Source organism: Phoca vitulina, unplaced genomic scaffold, assembly GCF_004348235.1.
Source record: "Phoca vitulina isolate PV1807 unplaced genomic scaffold, GSC_HSeal_1.0 scaffold10, whole genome shotgun sequence".
In the NCBI taxonomy this organism is placed as follows: Eukaryota; Metazoa; Chordata; class Mammalia; order Carnivora; family Phocidae; genus Phoca; species Phoca vitulina.
Window position 1 is genome coordinate 14090627 of NW_022589713.1, and position 14291 is coordinate 14104917.

Consider the following 14291-nt stretch of genomic DNA (forward strand, 5'->3'; position numbering starts at 1 on the left):
ACACACACACACACACACACACACACACACACACACACACACACACAGAGGAATATTACTCAGCCATTAAAAAGAATGATATCTTGCCATTTGCAATGATGTGGATGAAGCTAGAGCGTATTATGCTAAGTGAAATAAGTCGGTGAGAGAAAGACAAATACCATTTGATTTCACTCATATGTGGAATTTAAGAAACAAAACAGATGAACATAGAGGAAGGAAGAAAAAAAAAAAGAGGGAGGCACACCACAGGAGACTATTAACTATATGGAACTTTTTTCACAATAAGTCTTTAGGTGTGGAGATTTAATAGTGTAAAATAAGCTCATGAAATTTAAAATCAGTTCACATGTCATAAACACTTAATAAAGTGAGTGTGTAGAGTATTGTGTTGGGCATTTCCCCAAATTCTCTTTTACCCAGTGCTTTCTTTTAGCATCAGTGACATGACTGCCATCCTGTAATACTCTGCTCTTTGAGAGCAGGTTATGGGTTTCTACTTTTGTATCCTCCATAGCTCAAGCACTTTGCTTTTCAAAGAATAGCACTAAGTAGATATTTGTCAAAATCAATGTTATCAACAGTTCTGGTTTTTATGAGGCAGTTCTGCTTCTGCCCATCCCTGTAACCCAGGCTGTCACTAACCACAGACTGACCCCTGGAGGACATCTTATTCAGGTCCATCATCTTCACAGCATTGCATGCATTGGACTTCACCAGATTCCCTGTCCCCATCCAACCACATCTCCCCCGTTTCCTGAGCCATCTGAAATACTTTCTGTGAAGTGCTGATAGAATGTACCACTCTGTGAGAATATGGTGGTTGCTAATGGTTTTGTTTTTTTAGCTTCCCAATTAATATAGTTATAACTAGTTGTTATTAATAATGTAACAACAATTAAAATAGCTACCATTTATAAAGAAGGGGTATGGCACATGGTATATTAACACTAATTATTGGATCATTATAATTACCAGTGATGATGGCCATTGTTATTAGTATTAAGCTTGAACTGAACTGGACTTCTTTTTTCTCCTTTTTTGGTATTATCTCAAGTAAGCTATTAGAATTATAGTTATTTCATGTCCACTAGTTGATTTCAAATAAATAAACAAATCGTGTGTGTAGGTGTGTGCGTGTGTACATCATGTGTGTTTATGCTGATTTCAAAGCAACTCAAAAGCTTTACAGAGTTGGTGGTTAAGGAGCTAATTTCTGTGACTTAGTCAAGTTATTTAATGTTGCTGAGTCCTAATTTTCTCATTTGTAAAAAGGAATAATTATAGCACCTAACTCAGAATTTTGAAGATTAAGTGACATAATAAATATCTATTGTGTTACATAATAGCACTTGCTAATGTATGTTGTTATTTGTTTTTCATTATTACTATTTTTTAAAAGAACTGGAAGAATGCAGAAATGCAAAAAGAAAAGTAGTCACCATTTAATTCCATTATTTAACCACCATTAACATTCTAGACTATATACTTCTTGTCTTTTCCTGTTTATATGTATGCCTAAGTGTGTTAAATTTTTATAAAATTAGAAATTATTATTACCACTTTATAATTTGCTTTATCAATTTACTTTTCTGTGTCTAATATAAAGTCTTGTATATAATATTATTCATTGCATATTAGCCCATATATATGTGTTTTATAATTTATTCACTGGATATTTAGATTTCTTTGAATTTTTCACTCATAAACAACAGAAATCTGATATAACTTGAATATACACCTTTTGGTACATATTTAATTAATTTTTGGCATAAATTTGTAGGCAACCATTTAATAAGCTATAGAATATTTAAAAATTGATACTTTAATTAAGACTTTAATTTCCATCAATAGTGTATGAGACTTCTAGTTTCTATATAATATTCCCAAGCCTGGGTAGTATATATGTATATATTTTTTATTTTACCCAATCTAATGGCTTCTGTGCAATATGGGAAAAGTCATTTGAATTCTAATCCTAGATTCCCAGCCTGTAAAATTAACTAATGGGTATAAAATTCAGAAATATTGTCACAGGTCCTAAAGTTTATACTGATTCCAGTGCTGGTTGATGCTCAATATTTGAAGTGTAGCTCAAATGAGAAAGGACTGTGGTGAAGTTGGGTTAATACCCAAAGAGGCTGAAGGGATGACTATTGAAGAGCATTCCTGTGAATGTTGTAACTGTCCAGACTATCCCAGTGTTGATCCCACTTGCAAATTCTAATTCAGAGAATGATATAATTAACAGTCATAATTCAAATTTATGATAATTTTTATTGCTGTCTATCAGGTAAAATGTGTACTTCATAAGGGTAGGGATCTTTGTTTTGTTCACTCATCAGTATCTTAAGCACCTAGCACAGAACTTGACACACAGTAAGGGTTAAATAATAAATGACTATTGAATGAACAAATAAACTGGATGAAGCTACCCTATACCTGTCAAGAGGCTGAATGACCTGGTAACTGGCAGAATTCCCTTCCCAGCATGAGTGTGAGTAAGCTGCCATGACTGAGGCCTTTTGGATTTGCTTTTTCCCAACAACCATGTTGTGTCCCATGACATACCCTTTCTCAGATATGTTAATACCTTCAGCCTAGTTAAGATTCAGCCTCCCCACTGTAGTCCACATTCTTCACAGTGATGTTGGCCCTCTCTGCTCAAACCCATTATGTCTTAATAATTATAACTCAGAGGGTAGTATTATTTCCAAGTTCTTAGGGATACCCCATTGTTGCACCTTTGTACAACCTAGAACCACCACCTAATAGGAAAGCTGTGAATATATTATATAGGATAATATATAATGTAAAATATAGAACTATTCATCTAGGCACTATTATGTAGTGGTTAAAAGCCCAGGCTCAGGAGCCAATTCTCCACAGTTCAAATCTGGATTTTGCAACTTAAAAGCTGTGTCATCTTAAGCAAGTTACCTGATGACACTGTGTTCAGTTTTCTCATCTGTAAAATGCAAATAGTAGTTTCCTTATAGGATTAATGTGTGGATTAAATGAGTTAGAGCATGTGAAGAAATATGAATAGTAAGTAAATATTACCTATTTTGATAAATATTATTAGCAGTAATAATAACCTCATTGAGAATGTACTGTGTGCCAGAAACCAAATGTACATTGTCTCAGGTAATCCTTAAAACAATTCTATGGACTAACTATTATTGTTATCACTATTTCATTAATAAGGATATTGAGGCTCAGAAAGTTTTAGTAACGTCCTAAAACCATATAGCTGGTGAGTGGTAGAACCTAGATTTAACTGCAGATGTGTCCAAAATATTTTCTCATGGAGAAATTTTTTTTTAACAGAATCTGAAATATCTGCATTTTCATTGACAGTATAATTTCTAATATCTGTTTTCTAGCCTTTTTAATCATGATCACAACCTTAGAACATTTTTCAAGAAATTGACTTTCAAAGCATGTGAATATTTAAACATCCATCTATTGACCTGAGGATCTACAATTTCTAAAGACTCTTAGAGTCACTTATAGTGATTTTACTATGGTCCAGTTCACCAATCTCTGTATTTCCTCTACTAGGATTTTGGCAAAAATCAGTCAGTTAAATAAATAAATACAATTTAAAAGCTATAGGGTGGCAAATGATGACCAGGACAGAGAAGCTGTGTTCCATGGTGTGAGTTTGGTAAGCTTATAAACAAACCTTTTATAATCTCATGAAAAGAATAGCTATCCTTGCAAGATCAAAATGTCAACCTTTCAGGATTCATTTTCAACAGCATACTGAAGTTACAGGAGCTCTTACCTAACAGTGATTCTGTACCCAGTGTGGAAGTCTTGACATTAGCAGTAGTAGGGACTCCTCTATTGTAAAGTAACTGGTTGACTGGGTGTGCTGTGTGTGACCAAAATCCTTCTCATTGCAGTGACAGACTTGAAATTTGAACACTTTTCAGACATCCCTACCACACAAAACAATGAAAACTGAAAAGCAATCCATTTACAGATGTTAACCCAGCTGCTGTATTTGTGGGCATAATTTACTATGACATATTTGACAGATTATTTTTTATGTCCTTGAGATTTATTTATTTTCATTGAAATATGCTATAAAATATTGTTACCTTTTTCCAGGTAAATGAATTGGGATATTTGGTTAAAGTGTCTTTCATAGTCGAGAGATTTAGACAATGTACTGAGAGCTAGCATGGCCATGAATTGGCAGAGTGGTGGTAATTTGTGCATGATGCATATTCAGGAAGCACATTAGAATGTTAGCTATGATAGCATGGGTTTGCACAGGATTCAACTTGAATTTGAAGATCTTATTTTTCTCTTCAACAGGTTAATTATGTATGGCTTTGTGAAAGCTATGGTATATGCTGGCCAGTTGAAAAATGGAGACTTCCATTTCACTGACTGTTTGTTTTTTGGTTCACTGATGTCAGCTACAGATCCAGGTAATTGCTCAAATAGTATTTTTTTTTTTCTTTTTAAGAATCAAAAATTTAAATTAAATGGTTCTCTAAAGACCATCTCCTGAGTCTACATCATAATAATTCCTTATTCCTCTTTACTTGCAGTTGATACATGTATTAGTGATTAAAGAAAGAAAGAAAGAAAAGAAATAGGTGAATATCCTAATAGCTTTCAAAAAAATGGATCTGAAAACAATTTCAGTAGTGGGAATTTCAGAACTTAAAATTCATTACAGCTTATTTCTCTGGAATGTATAGACATTTTGAGCTATAGACCTTATTTTTTTATCCAACTTGTCTTCTTTCAAAAATGATCTACTGAATTAAAGGGTAAAAAATATTTTCAAAAAGATTGTTTATGGGCACCTTGGGTGGCTCAGCTGGTTAAGTGTCTGCCCTTGGCTCAGATCATGATCCCAGCGTCCTGGGTTTGAGTCCTGCATTGGGCTCCCTGCTCAGCGGGAAGTCTGCTTCTCTCTCTCCCTCTACCCCTCGCCCCCGCTCGTGCTCTCTCTCGCTCTCTCTCTCTCTCAAGTAAATAAATTAAATCTTAAAAAAAAATTGTTTACTATGGAGCTTTTCAAACACATTAAGGGTAGGGAGAATAATAAAAAGAATTGTCATATACCCTTCAGCAATTACCAATACGGCCAATATTTTTGTCTATACCCCCCTATACTCCCTTTTATCATAACTGGATTATGTTAGAGTAAATCTCAGACATTATATCATTTTATTTGTAAATACTTTGAAAAATGAGCATTGCTATTATGAAACCTAAAAATATTTATAATTATTCTTTAATATTATCAAAGAGCTAGTCTCTGTTCAAATATCCTCAAATGTCTTTTTATCATTATCATTATTAGTTTGTGTAATGGTTAGGGCCAAATAAGGGCTGCACATTACAATTGATTAATATGACTAGTGAGTCTCTTTTAATTTATATGTTCCCCCTCCATCTTCTATTTTTGTCAGTTATTTGTTTGGGGGAAAAATAGGCACTTTGTCTTGTGGTTGAACTGAATATGGCTCCTTAAAATGTTCCCTTATACCACATATTTCTTGTAAAACTGATGGTTAAATCTAGAGGTTTAATGAGATTTATGTTCATCTTTTTGGGCAAGATTACTTTATAGGTTTCTATAGCAAAACATCACAGAGTGATTAGTGACTCAGCTGTCAACCTGACTCATCATCACACTATTGTACAGTTTCTCCAACAAAAACCACCAGAACACACCTGTAGCTAAATAAGATGTGTTTATTGCGTGTTGTAATGAGGGAAAATGCACACCAGAAGAAACATGGAAGCTTTCAGAAGGTGTTAGAAAGGATTCATTACAGGCTTGGGCTTATGTTTGGTGATTTTAGGGAGGGTTTAAGGAATTGGAGCTTTGCTCTGGATAAGAGGCTGTCAGGAAACAGCAGTAATTGCACATTTTAGTAAGTCTCATGTAGAATGAGGGAAGACTGGATTGAACCTAAAGTTAAAATTGGTAAAGAAGTAGTGGCCTCTTAGAATAGCCAGGATAGAGGGATGTTTAGTTAATTTTGTAGTTTAGACAGTGTTCATTATTTCTGTTAGGACATGATTATGCAGTAGTCTTATTTTTGTCTTTTTTAAAAGATTTATTTATTTATTTGAGAGAAAAAGAGAGCACTCAGGGGAGAGGGGTAAAAGGAGAGAGAGAGAGAGAGAGAATCTTATGCAGACTCCACACCCAGCATGTGAGCCCGACTCGTGGCTCAATCCTACGACCCTGAGATCGTGAGCTGACCCAAAATCAAGAACTAGACACTTAACTGACTGAGCCACTCTGACACCCCTGTATTTGTCTTGATCCATCATGGTCATAGAGTGACCTTGTCTGATGTTGTTCTGTGAAATTGTCTGTGTGCAGCAGGAGAACACCAAGGCTCAGATGATAATACTAGGTCAGCCCCCAAACGTCAGGGGCTGTTTTGTCTTTCTTAGAATAGCCCTCTGACCAGTGGTATTGGCACCATGTGTTTGTCTGTTGTAAATGCAGAATCTCAGGCTCAACCCCAGATCTACCGAATTGGATTCTAGAATTTAACAACATCCTAAATTTATTCATACGCACATCAACGTTTGGGAAGCATTACTTTTTAGAATTCCCCATTTTAGCTAATGATTTTAGTATGTATTGATGGTTGCTGCTTAGTTAGTCCAGTGTTAATTAGGGGTTACAAGCTAGTGGTATGCTAATTCTATCCTACCTTTTGTATTTATTAGCTGGTACTCTCCTATAAATAAGTAGCTTTCCAGATCAACTACTTAAGTACCCCATGATATCATTTGAACAAAAAAGCAGGATAAATGATTGATTCTTTCCCTTTATTTACTAATTTTCAAAATAATGAGTTGTTTCCTTAGCATCCTCCACATATGATCAAGGAGATTTTTCTTTTTTAAAGTATTATTTCAATACATGGATTTTAACATGGTTGATATGTTTCAATCTACTGCTGTCATTATTCTTTTTGATGTTCAGAATACTCCAACTTGACAACTGAGAGCTTCTTCAAGTTTCTCCTATATTCTTTTGTCATGACCCCAGTGGTCTTTCATAGGTTTCTTGTCTTTGGCTAGGACTAGATGTTCCAACCTTATTTTGTGTGTTTCCTGTACCCTGACTTGGAACCAGCCATTTATAAGAGGGAAATTTATTTAGAGACCAAAATTTGGGCACTAAGGGTTTTCATTGCTATTGGATTGGTCATTGTTTCTAGATATTTTTATTTGAAGGAGAAATAATATCATTTATGTTAATAAATTTATGTTAATATTTTCAGCTCAAATTTAGGATTACAGAAATTTTACTTAACTGCCTTAAATTTTTTTTTCTTCTATCTACTTTTCTTCTTCCTATTACATATATAATTTCTTATTTCCTTAAAATAAACATTTTCAAAATTATATGCACATTATTATTTAAAAATATGATTATTGAAAACTGCTTAAGATTTCATTGTGGTTCTTTTTAACCTTTGGATATATCTGACTAGGGATGAACAGTTAAAAATTACTGTTTTAAGAGCTCTTGAAATCATTCCTCTATGGATTTTATCTTGTGAATATACAATAATGTTCATTTGTTTCATTTTGTTTTTGACTTTGTGTTAAAATTAAAGAGCTATAGAATTCCAAAGTGAAAACCATAGAACCAAAACAAGAGACATCTGGCTTCTATTCCTGTCCCCTCTACCTTAACGTTCCAACCATTTTGGTTGGTCTTTCATTTGCCCTTCTCTTTTTAATCTAAGTAAATACACAAACATATACATACTCTACTATATGTTATTATACACATGGTTCTTCACCTTACTCTTCTTTAACAGTATTTTAGAGAGTACTCCATAGCTATATGTAAAGATCTCTCTCATTCTTTTTTATAACTGCGGAGTACTCCATGGTTTATTCAACCAGCTGTCTGTTGATAGACATTTAGTTTTTTTCTTATCCTTTGCAATTATGAATGGTGTTGTAACTAATAACACTAAAATAAATACCTTTCCACATTTTGCCAATGTTTCTTTGGTCCAGATTTATAGAAACAAGTTAAAAGGTAAATGGATTTTTCCTAGGTGTAATTTTCCTAGATGCCAAATTCTTCTCCATAAAGTTTGTGCCGTTTTGCCTTCACACCAGCAACATATGACAGTACCTATTCTTCACAGCTTTGCCAATGCAGAATTCTATCACAGTTTTGGATTTTTACTTATATAGTAGGTGAGGATTTGTGTCCCCCTCTGGTTTGACTTAGCACTTCTCTTATTGTGAGTAAGGCTAAATCTTTCATATGTTTAAGGGACATATGCATTTTTTCCTGAAAATGAACCCTTTATAAGATGGCTTTGCTCGAGTAGGGTTATTAATTTTTATTTTGCAAGCTTTAGAAGCCTTTAACGTATTAGAGATATTAACCTTTTGTCTGCAATATAAGTTACAAATATTTTTCCAAGTTTTCTACGTTTTATTTTGTTTATGGTATGGGGGAGGAAAAAATGTTTTAATGTATGATGTTGACTCTTTTCCTGGAAGAAGATGAAATAAAAGTAGGTCTCAGATTAGGAATTTGTGGTATAGACTAGAGGATCAGAGCCTCAGAATAGTGTAGAGGGACAAACTGCTCTATCTTCAGGGTTAGAGATGACCCAGCCACCAGGTCATTGCTGGAAGATCTCATGCTACACTCTCATAGCCCCAGGGAAATGTAGAAGTTCCTTGGTAGTGATGGGAAGCATGAACTCAAGATGAAATATTTTCAACCCATCAGTGATTTCAAGTTACTTAAGGTTGTTCTTTTCTGTCCATATATGGACATTTTGCTTTTAATGGTCAGGTCCCATTTCGTGTCACATTTGCACAAATCTGCATGTTGAAAAGCATTGCATCCATTGTTTCCTGGTCCCAATTCCAAAGGCCAAGTTTGTTGCATTCTATTGAGTTAATCAGCCAGCTCCAAGCACAGTTGTATCATGTTAAAGCTTTGCTCCTTCTGTGGCTGGTGATATCTATGAGGTTATGTTTACATGACACAGGAAAAGTGATTGAAATAGAAAAATAAATCCAACTTGGTAAGATGGATATTTATCTGCATTGTGTCAAACAATTGGGTTGACTAAACTTTTTAAAATACAGAATTGACTCACAGCCATAAAGAGAATCCTAGGAACCAAATCTACTTCCAAGTCTGGCACCAGCTGTGCAACTTTGGGTACCATTTAGCCTTTCTAGATTTTATGAGTTCTTGGAAGTGGAAGATATTTGATCTCATTTCTCCCAACCCCTTCATTTTACAGATGAAGAAACTGACTTTTCATCTGTAAAATGAAAAGTTTCGACTAGAGCCCTTTCCAACTTTAACATTCCCTGTTTCTTATTTCTGTAAGATTGGTTTTCATTTTAAAACAAGATTTTGTTTTTAAAAAAAAGTTAAAAATCAACCCAAAGCCCCCCACACACACACACACCCCAGGCATTCTTGGGTTCTAACCCTGATTCAGCAAATGTTAGAGAAGATCTTACATAGTAGAGACCCACACATGAACAGGAATACTTAAGCTTTCTTCCTTTACTACTAGCTAATTGTTATATTAAAACACCCTGAACCTACTCTGCTAAATTGGTGCAATTTAAGATCTTCAACAACCTTAAAACACCTAGTTAATCTTACCCCACAATTATTCATTTATTGCCTAAATTATTGTGACTCACTAATTTATGAAAGAGAACCTATGCTCTCCAGGTCTGACTTTTCTTGGCCTTCTTTAAATTAATTCTTTCCCATTTAGCCTTAGCTAAATCTTAGCCAAGTGTTATTAACTATTCATATTTTTCTTTTATAGACACATATTTAAACTTAAATCTAATTCTTCCTGCATGTTTCTGACTCTCCTTGGCCAATTTTCAGTTTACCTCCAGTTAGGATGATTTGACTATTATTTGATTGATTTAATTTCCTCTTTTCCTCACTGACAAAGATCCTGCTGATGGTGTAAAGGCCATCAGCAGCACTTAACAGAAAGTGGATGATTAAAGGCAGAGCCCCCAAAGAGATCATGTATGGTAAATGGCAGAGTTAGGAGAGGAGAGAAGTACTTAGAGGGCTTGATCAATGAGCCAGCTCATCTCTTCCAGTGTGTTTAGATAAGGGAAAGTAGGAGGGTGGGGGAGAGGAGAGAAAAAATAAACAATATGGCAACAACTGGAAATGATGCTTTAGTTAATATCCTTCAATTTACAAATGGCCAAAACCCATAAGGGAACCCTCTAACCTCATACTATCTTCCTGTCTCTTTCATCATTGACTTGGGTCTCAGTTTGGTAAATTTGACTATCCAAGATAGTGATTTTCATTAATAAGTCTAAAATGTCCCTTTATATATAGAGTGGGTAAGATAAAGAGAGAGGTCATTAAGGTGTATAGAGACACTTTGGAGTCCCAGTGTACCCATGCGCTGTTCCTCAGCACATCAATATTGTTGCTGTCTCAGCACGTTTACATTTGTTGTTTCTCCCTCCTTGCTTTCTTCAGGTCTTTGCCCAAATGTCGCCTTGATGAGGCCTTTCCTAACCATCCTATCAAAAGTTATACCCCATCTCCTCTGCTGCACAGTCATAGACAAATCATGATGCTTCCCATCCCCCTTCCTTGCCTTATATTCTTGTACAGCACTAGTCACTATTGACCTACTATTTATTATCTTATTTTTTTGTCCCCTGTGAGGAAGGAGCATTTTTTTTCTGTTTTCCCCCCATTTTCCACTCTTATATTTTTAGTATCTAGAACAATAGGTTCTAGATTGTTAATAAATACTTATTAAATTAATGAATTAATATATTTGTAGAAGAAACTGCTAGAGCAAAATGTAGAGCTTGAAAAGGAGTCTCTTCTCAAAGAGAATGTGAAGCATTTGAGTATTCCAGATCACTCTCAGAGATAAGGAGTCTCATGACCCCAGGAGGGACAGTGACTCAAGATGAGGGTGGAACTCGCAGCACATGGCTGAACTTCCAACTGAGTGGCAATACTGGTTTCTGTCCTCCAAAAAGGATATATTCAACTAAAACAAAAATATGTGTCTTTCTTCTTGTCTGGCCACACAGCCAATATTTCTTTCTCCCTGTTTACCAGTTGTTCAGTGGCTTAAAAATTTCCAGAGCACCAAGCCATAGATTGTAGACTTGCAGAAGCAGTTATAATAGTGTGGGGTTTTTGTTGTTGTTGTTGTTTTGGGGGGGGCTTGTTGTTGTTGGAAGATGTTAAAAATAGGAGCTACCTTTAGGAAAAGGAAAAATTCAACACATTACTTTAAGTATTAATCACTCAGAAGATGCCAGAAACTCATCCTGGTATTTACAGGGCTGAGATTTCTTTCAAGGTCTGCAGGAAGCCACTCATTCAAGCACATTTGGGCTGTGCATTTTCTTACTTCATCAATTTCTCTGTTCCCTATTTGGATTAAAATGTCTTCATTTTATATGATGCAGCTGCATTGAGACTCAAATACAGCTGTGCTATTTTGAACTCCAGAAGTATTAGCCCAGTATTTAAAACTAGAAAATAATTCTTACTTCATAGACTTGTCCTATTTTTTCCAAGAAAATTAATTCAGGTTGTCCTGTTTTAGGTAAGGCTTACTAAAAAATTCTTCTGTCCAATATGATGGCTACAAGCCACATATGGCTACTTGGAATGCGGCTAGTCCAAGTTGAAAGGCCATAAGTATAAAATACACCCTAGATTCAAAGACTTAATATGAAGAAAACTTTAATATCTCATTGATAATTTTTACATTGATTACATTTTGAAATTATGAGATTCATTTAATATTGAGTTAAAGAAAATATACTATTAAAATTAATTTTACCCATTTACTTTTACTTTTTTAATGTGGTTACTAGAAAATTTTAAATTATATACATGGTTTACATTATATTTTTGTCAGACAGAACTACTATAGAGCAATATAGATATGGAACGGTTGTTAGTCAAAAAATATCCTTTTTTCCACCTTTGTTATTATTGACATATAAATATGTACATTTAAGGTGTACAATGTGATGATTTGATACCCATATATATTGCAAAATGATCACCACAATAAAGTTAGTTAACATCCCCTCACATAATTACCCGTGTGTGTGTGTGTGTGGTGGTGGCAACATTCATGATCTGCTCTTTTAAAAACTTTCAAGTATATATTATAGTTTGGTTAACATATTAACATGCTATATCTTTCTAAAACTTATTAATCTTATAATTGGAAATTGATACTTTTTGAACAACATCTACCCATCCCCCCCAACTCCCAGGCCCTGGCCACCAACATTCTTGTTTCTATTGCAATGAGCTCAGTTTTTTAAGATTACATACAAAAATATGATCCTTAACAAAAATACCACAACAATTTTAAGTCGAGTAGAAAAATTAAGCACAAATACAATGCACTGCACAGATTATGGCATTTTGGTGAAATATAGGCACTTTATTTCTATGATTTTGAACTAGTATGTCTGAAATTTTCCTTCTAATGTCTCTTTTTCCAGTCCTATTTTTCTGCTCCAACACATAATAACCCATAAACTAGCTTCACCCATGCTTCAGAAATAAAGCAAAGAGAAACAAGATTAACGCTCTGTATGATTTAAATATCATGTATGTGCCATTCAAAACTATAAATACTGCAACCTTTGACTTGAGAGAAACAGATTAAATAAGTTCCTGTCCAAGTGTCTCAACCGTGTTTTTTTCCTTAGTTGAAACATAAATCACAGGTTCCTAAAGTCTGACAATCTGAGTTGTTTTTTTAATGCCCATTACTGTTTTGTTTTATAGAGTTTGTCAGAAATCCAGGAAACTTGACATTTATATTATGTTACCCCTGTTTCAAAGTATGTTGACACATTTAATGGCCCTAAATTGGGTAGACTCAATAACAGAAATAAATATTTGCCTCAAAGAAGTAAATAGAAACTACCTGTGTGGCCAATTGGGAAAGTACAGTTAATAATTCTTCTCATTAAGTTAATGTACATTATTATTCAATTCTCCAATTAAATAAGTCAAAATATATATAGTACTTAATAGGATCCATTTCTTTTTTTTTTTTTTTAGAATTTGTTTTAAGTAATCTCTACACTCAACATGGGGCTCAAACTTATAACCCAGAGATCAAGAGTTGCACACTCTCCTGACTGAGCCAGGCAGGCACCCCACATTCCTTTATCTTTAACATCATCAACATTAAATAACATTTAATGATTAGATCTAAGAAAGCATCTACAGATCTCAAAATATAAAAATCCTGTCAAATTTTACACAGGGCATAGTATATATTTACTGAATAAATAGAACAGTCATTGAGTATTAAGAACACTGACTATGGAGTGGGATAGGCCTGTGTTTAAATCTACATTCTGTCTGACCTATTTGAGCCTCAGTTTCTCCATCTATAAAATGAGCATAGTAGGACTTTTTAAAGATTCTTTATAAGGATTACATGAGATAATTTTATTATTATTATTAATATATTGTTATTTTTATCCTATACTAAGATGAGGCCGCTATTTTATACTCAGCAAGTGAGACATGCACAGTTTTGCCTGTTTTCCTGGTAGCAGTAATGGATTTCCATGAATTATATTCTTGGTTAATAAAATGCTCCCTTGACCAACTAAATTCATTTGTGACTTGCTTGGTTAGAGTTGGGAGCATAATATATGCAATATGGTAATTTTGCTTTTATAAAACACAAATATACTTTATATTTGTTTTCAGAGGTGGTAGATAGTAATATGTGAAAGCAAATCTCAGACATTGTCATTTTATGCACATGTATTTTGGTATACATCTCTATAATTATGGGCATTGTTCTTATGTAACCATAAAGCCATTATCAAACCTATAAATTTTCCATAATCCATTGGTATCATCTAGTACCTATCCACATTCAAATTTCTCTGATTTTCTTTTTATTAAAGTATAGTTGACACACAATGTTACATTAGTTTCAGATGTACAGCATAGTGATTCAACAATTCTATACGTTATGCTATGCTCACCATAAGTGTAGATACCATCTGTCACCATTCAATACTATTACAATGCCATTGACTATATTCCCTATGGTGTACCTTTCATCCCCATGACTTACATTCCACATGGAAGCCTGTACCTCTCTCTTTCCTTCACCCATTTTGCCTATCCCTTCACTGTCTCCCCTTGGGCAGCCACCAGTTTTTTCTCTGCATTTGTGAGTCTGTTTCTGCTTTTTTTGATTCTTTGTTCATTTGTC

General features: G+C 34.3%; 1 protein-coding gene across 5 annotated transcripts in view; it reads left to right on the forward strand.

Annotated features, from left to right (window-relative positions):
- Positions 1-14291, forward strand: part of SLC9A9 (solute carrier family 9 member A9) — a 678420-nt gene that overhangs the window by 265660 nt on the left and 398469 nt on the right. For all 5 annotated transcript variants that reach the window (XM_032408521.1, XM_032408519.1, XM_032408520.1 and 2 more), the window contains one exon: positions 4330-4445. In XM_032408521.1, coding sequence (XP_032264412.1) covers positions 4330-4445 — 116 coding nt within the window. The remainder of the gene's footprint in view (positions 1-4329; positions 4446-14291) is intronic.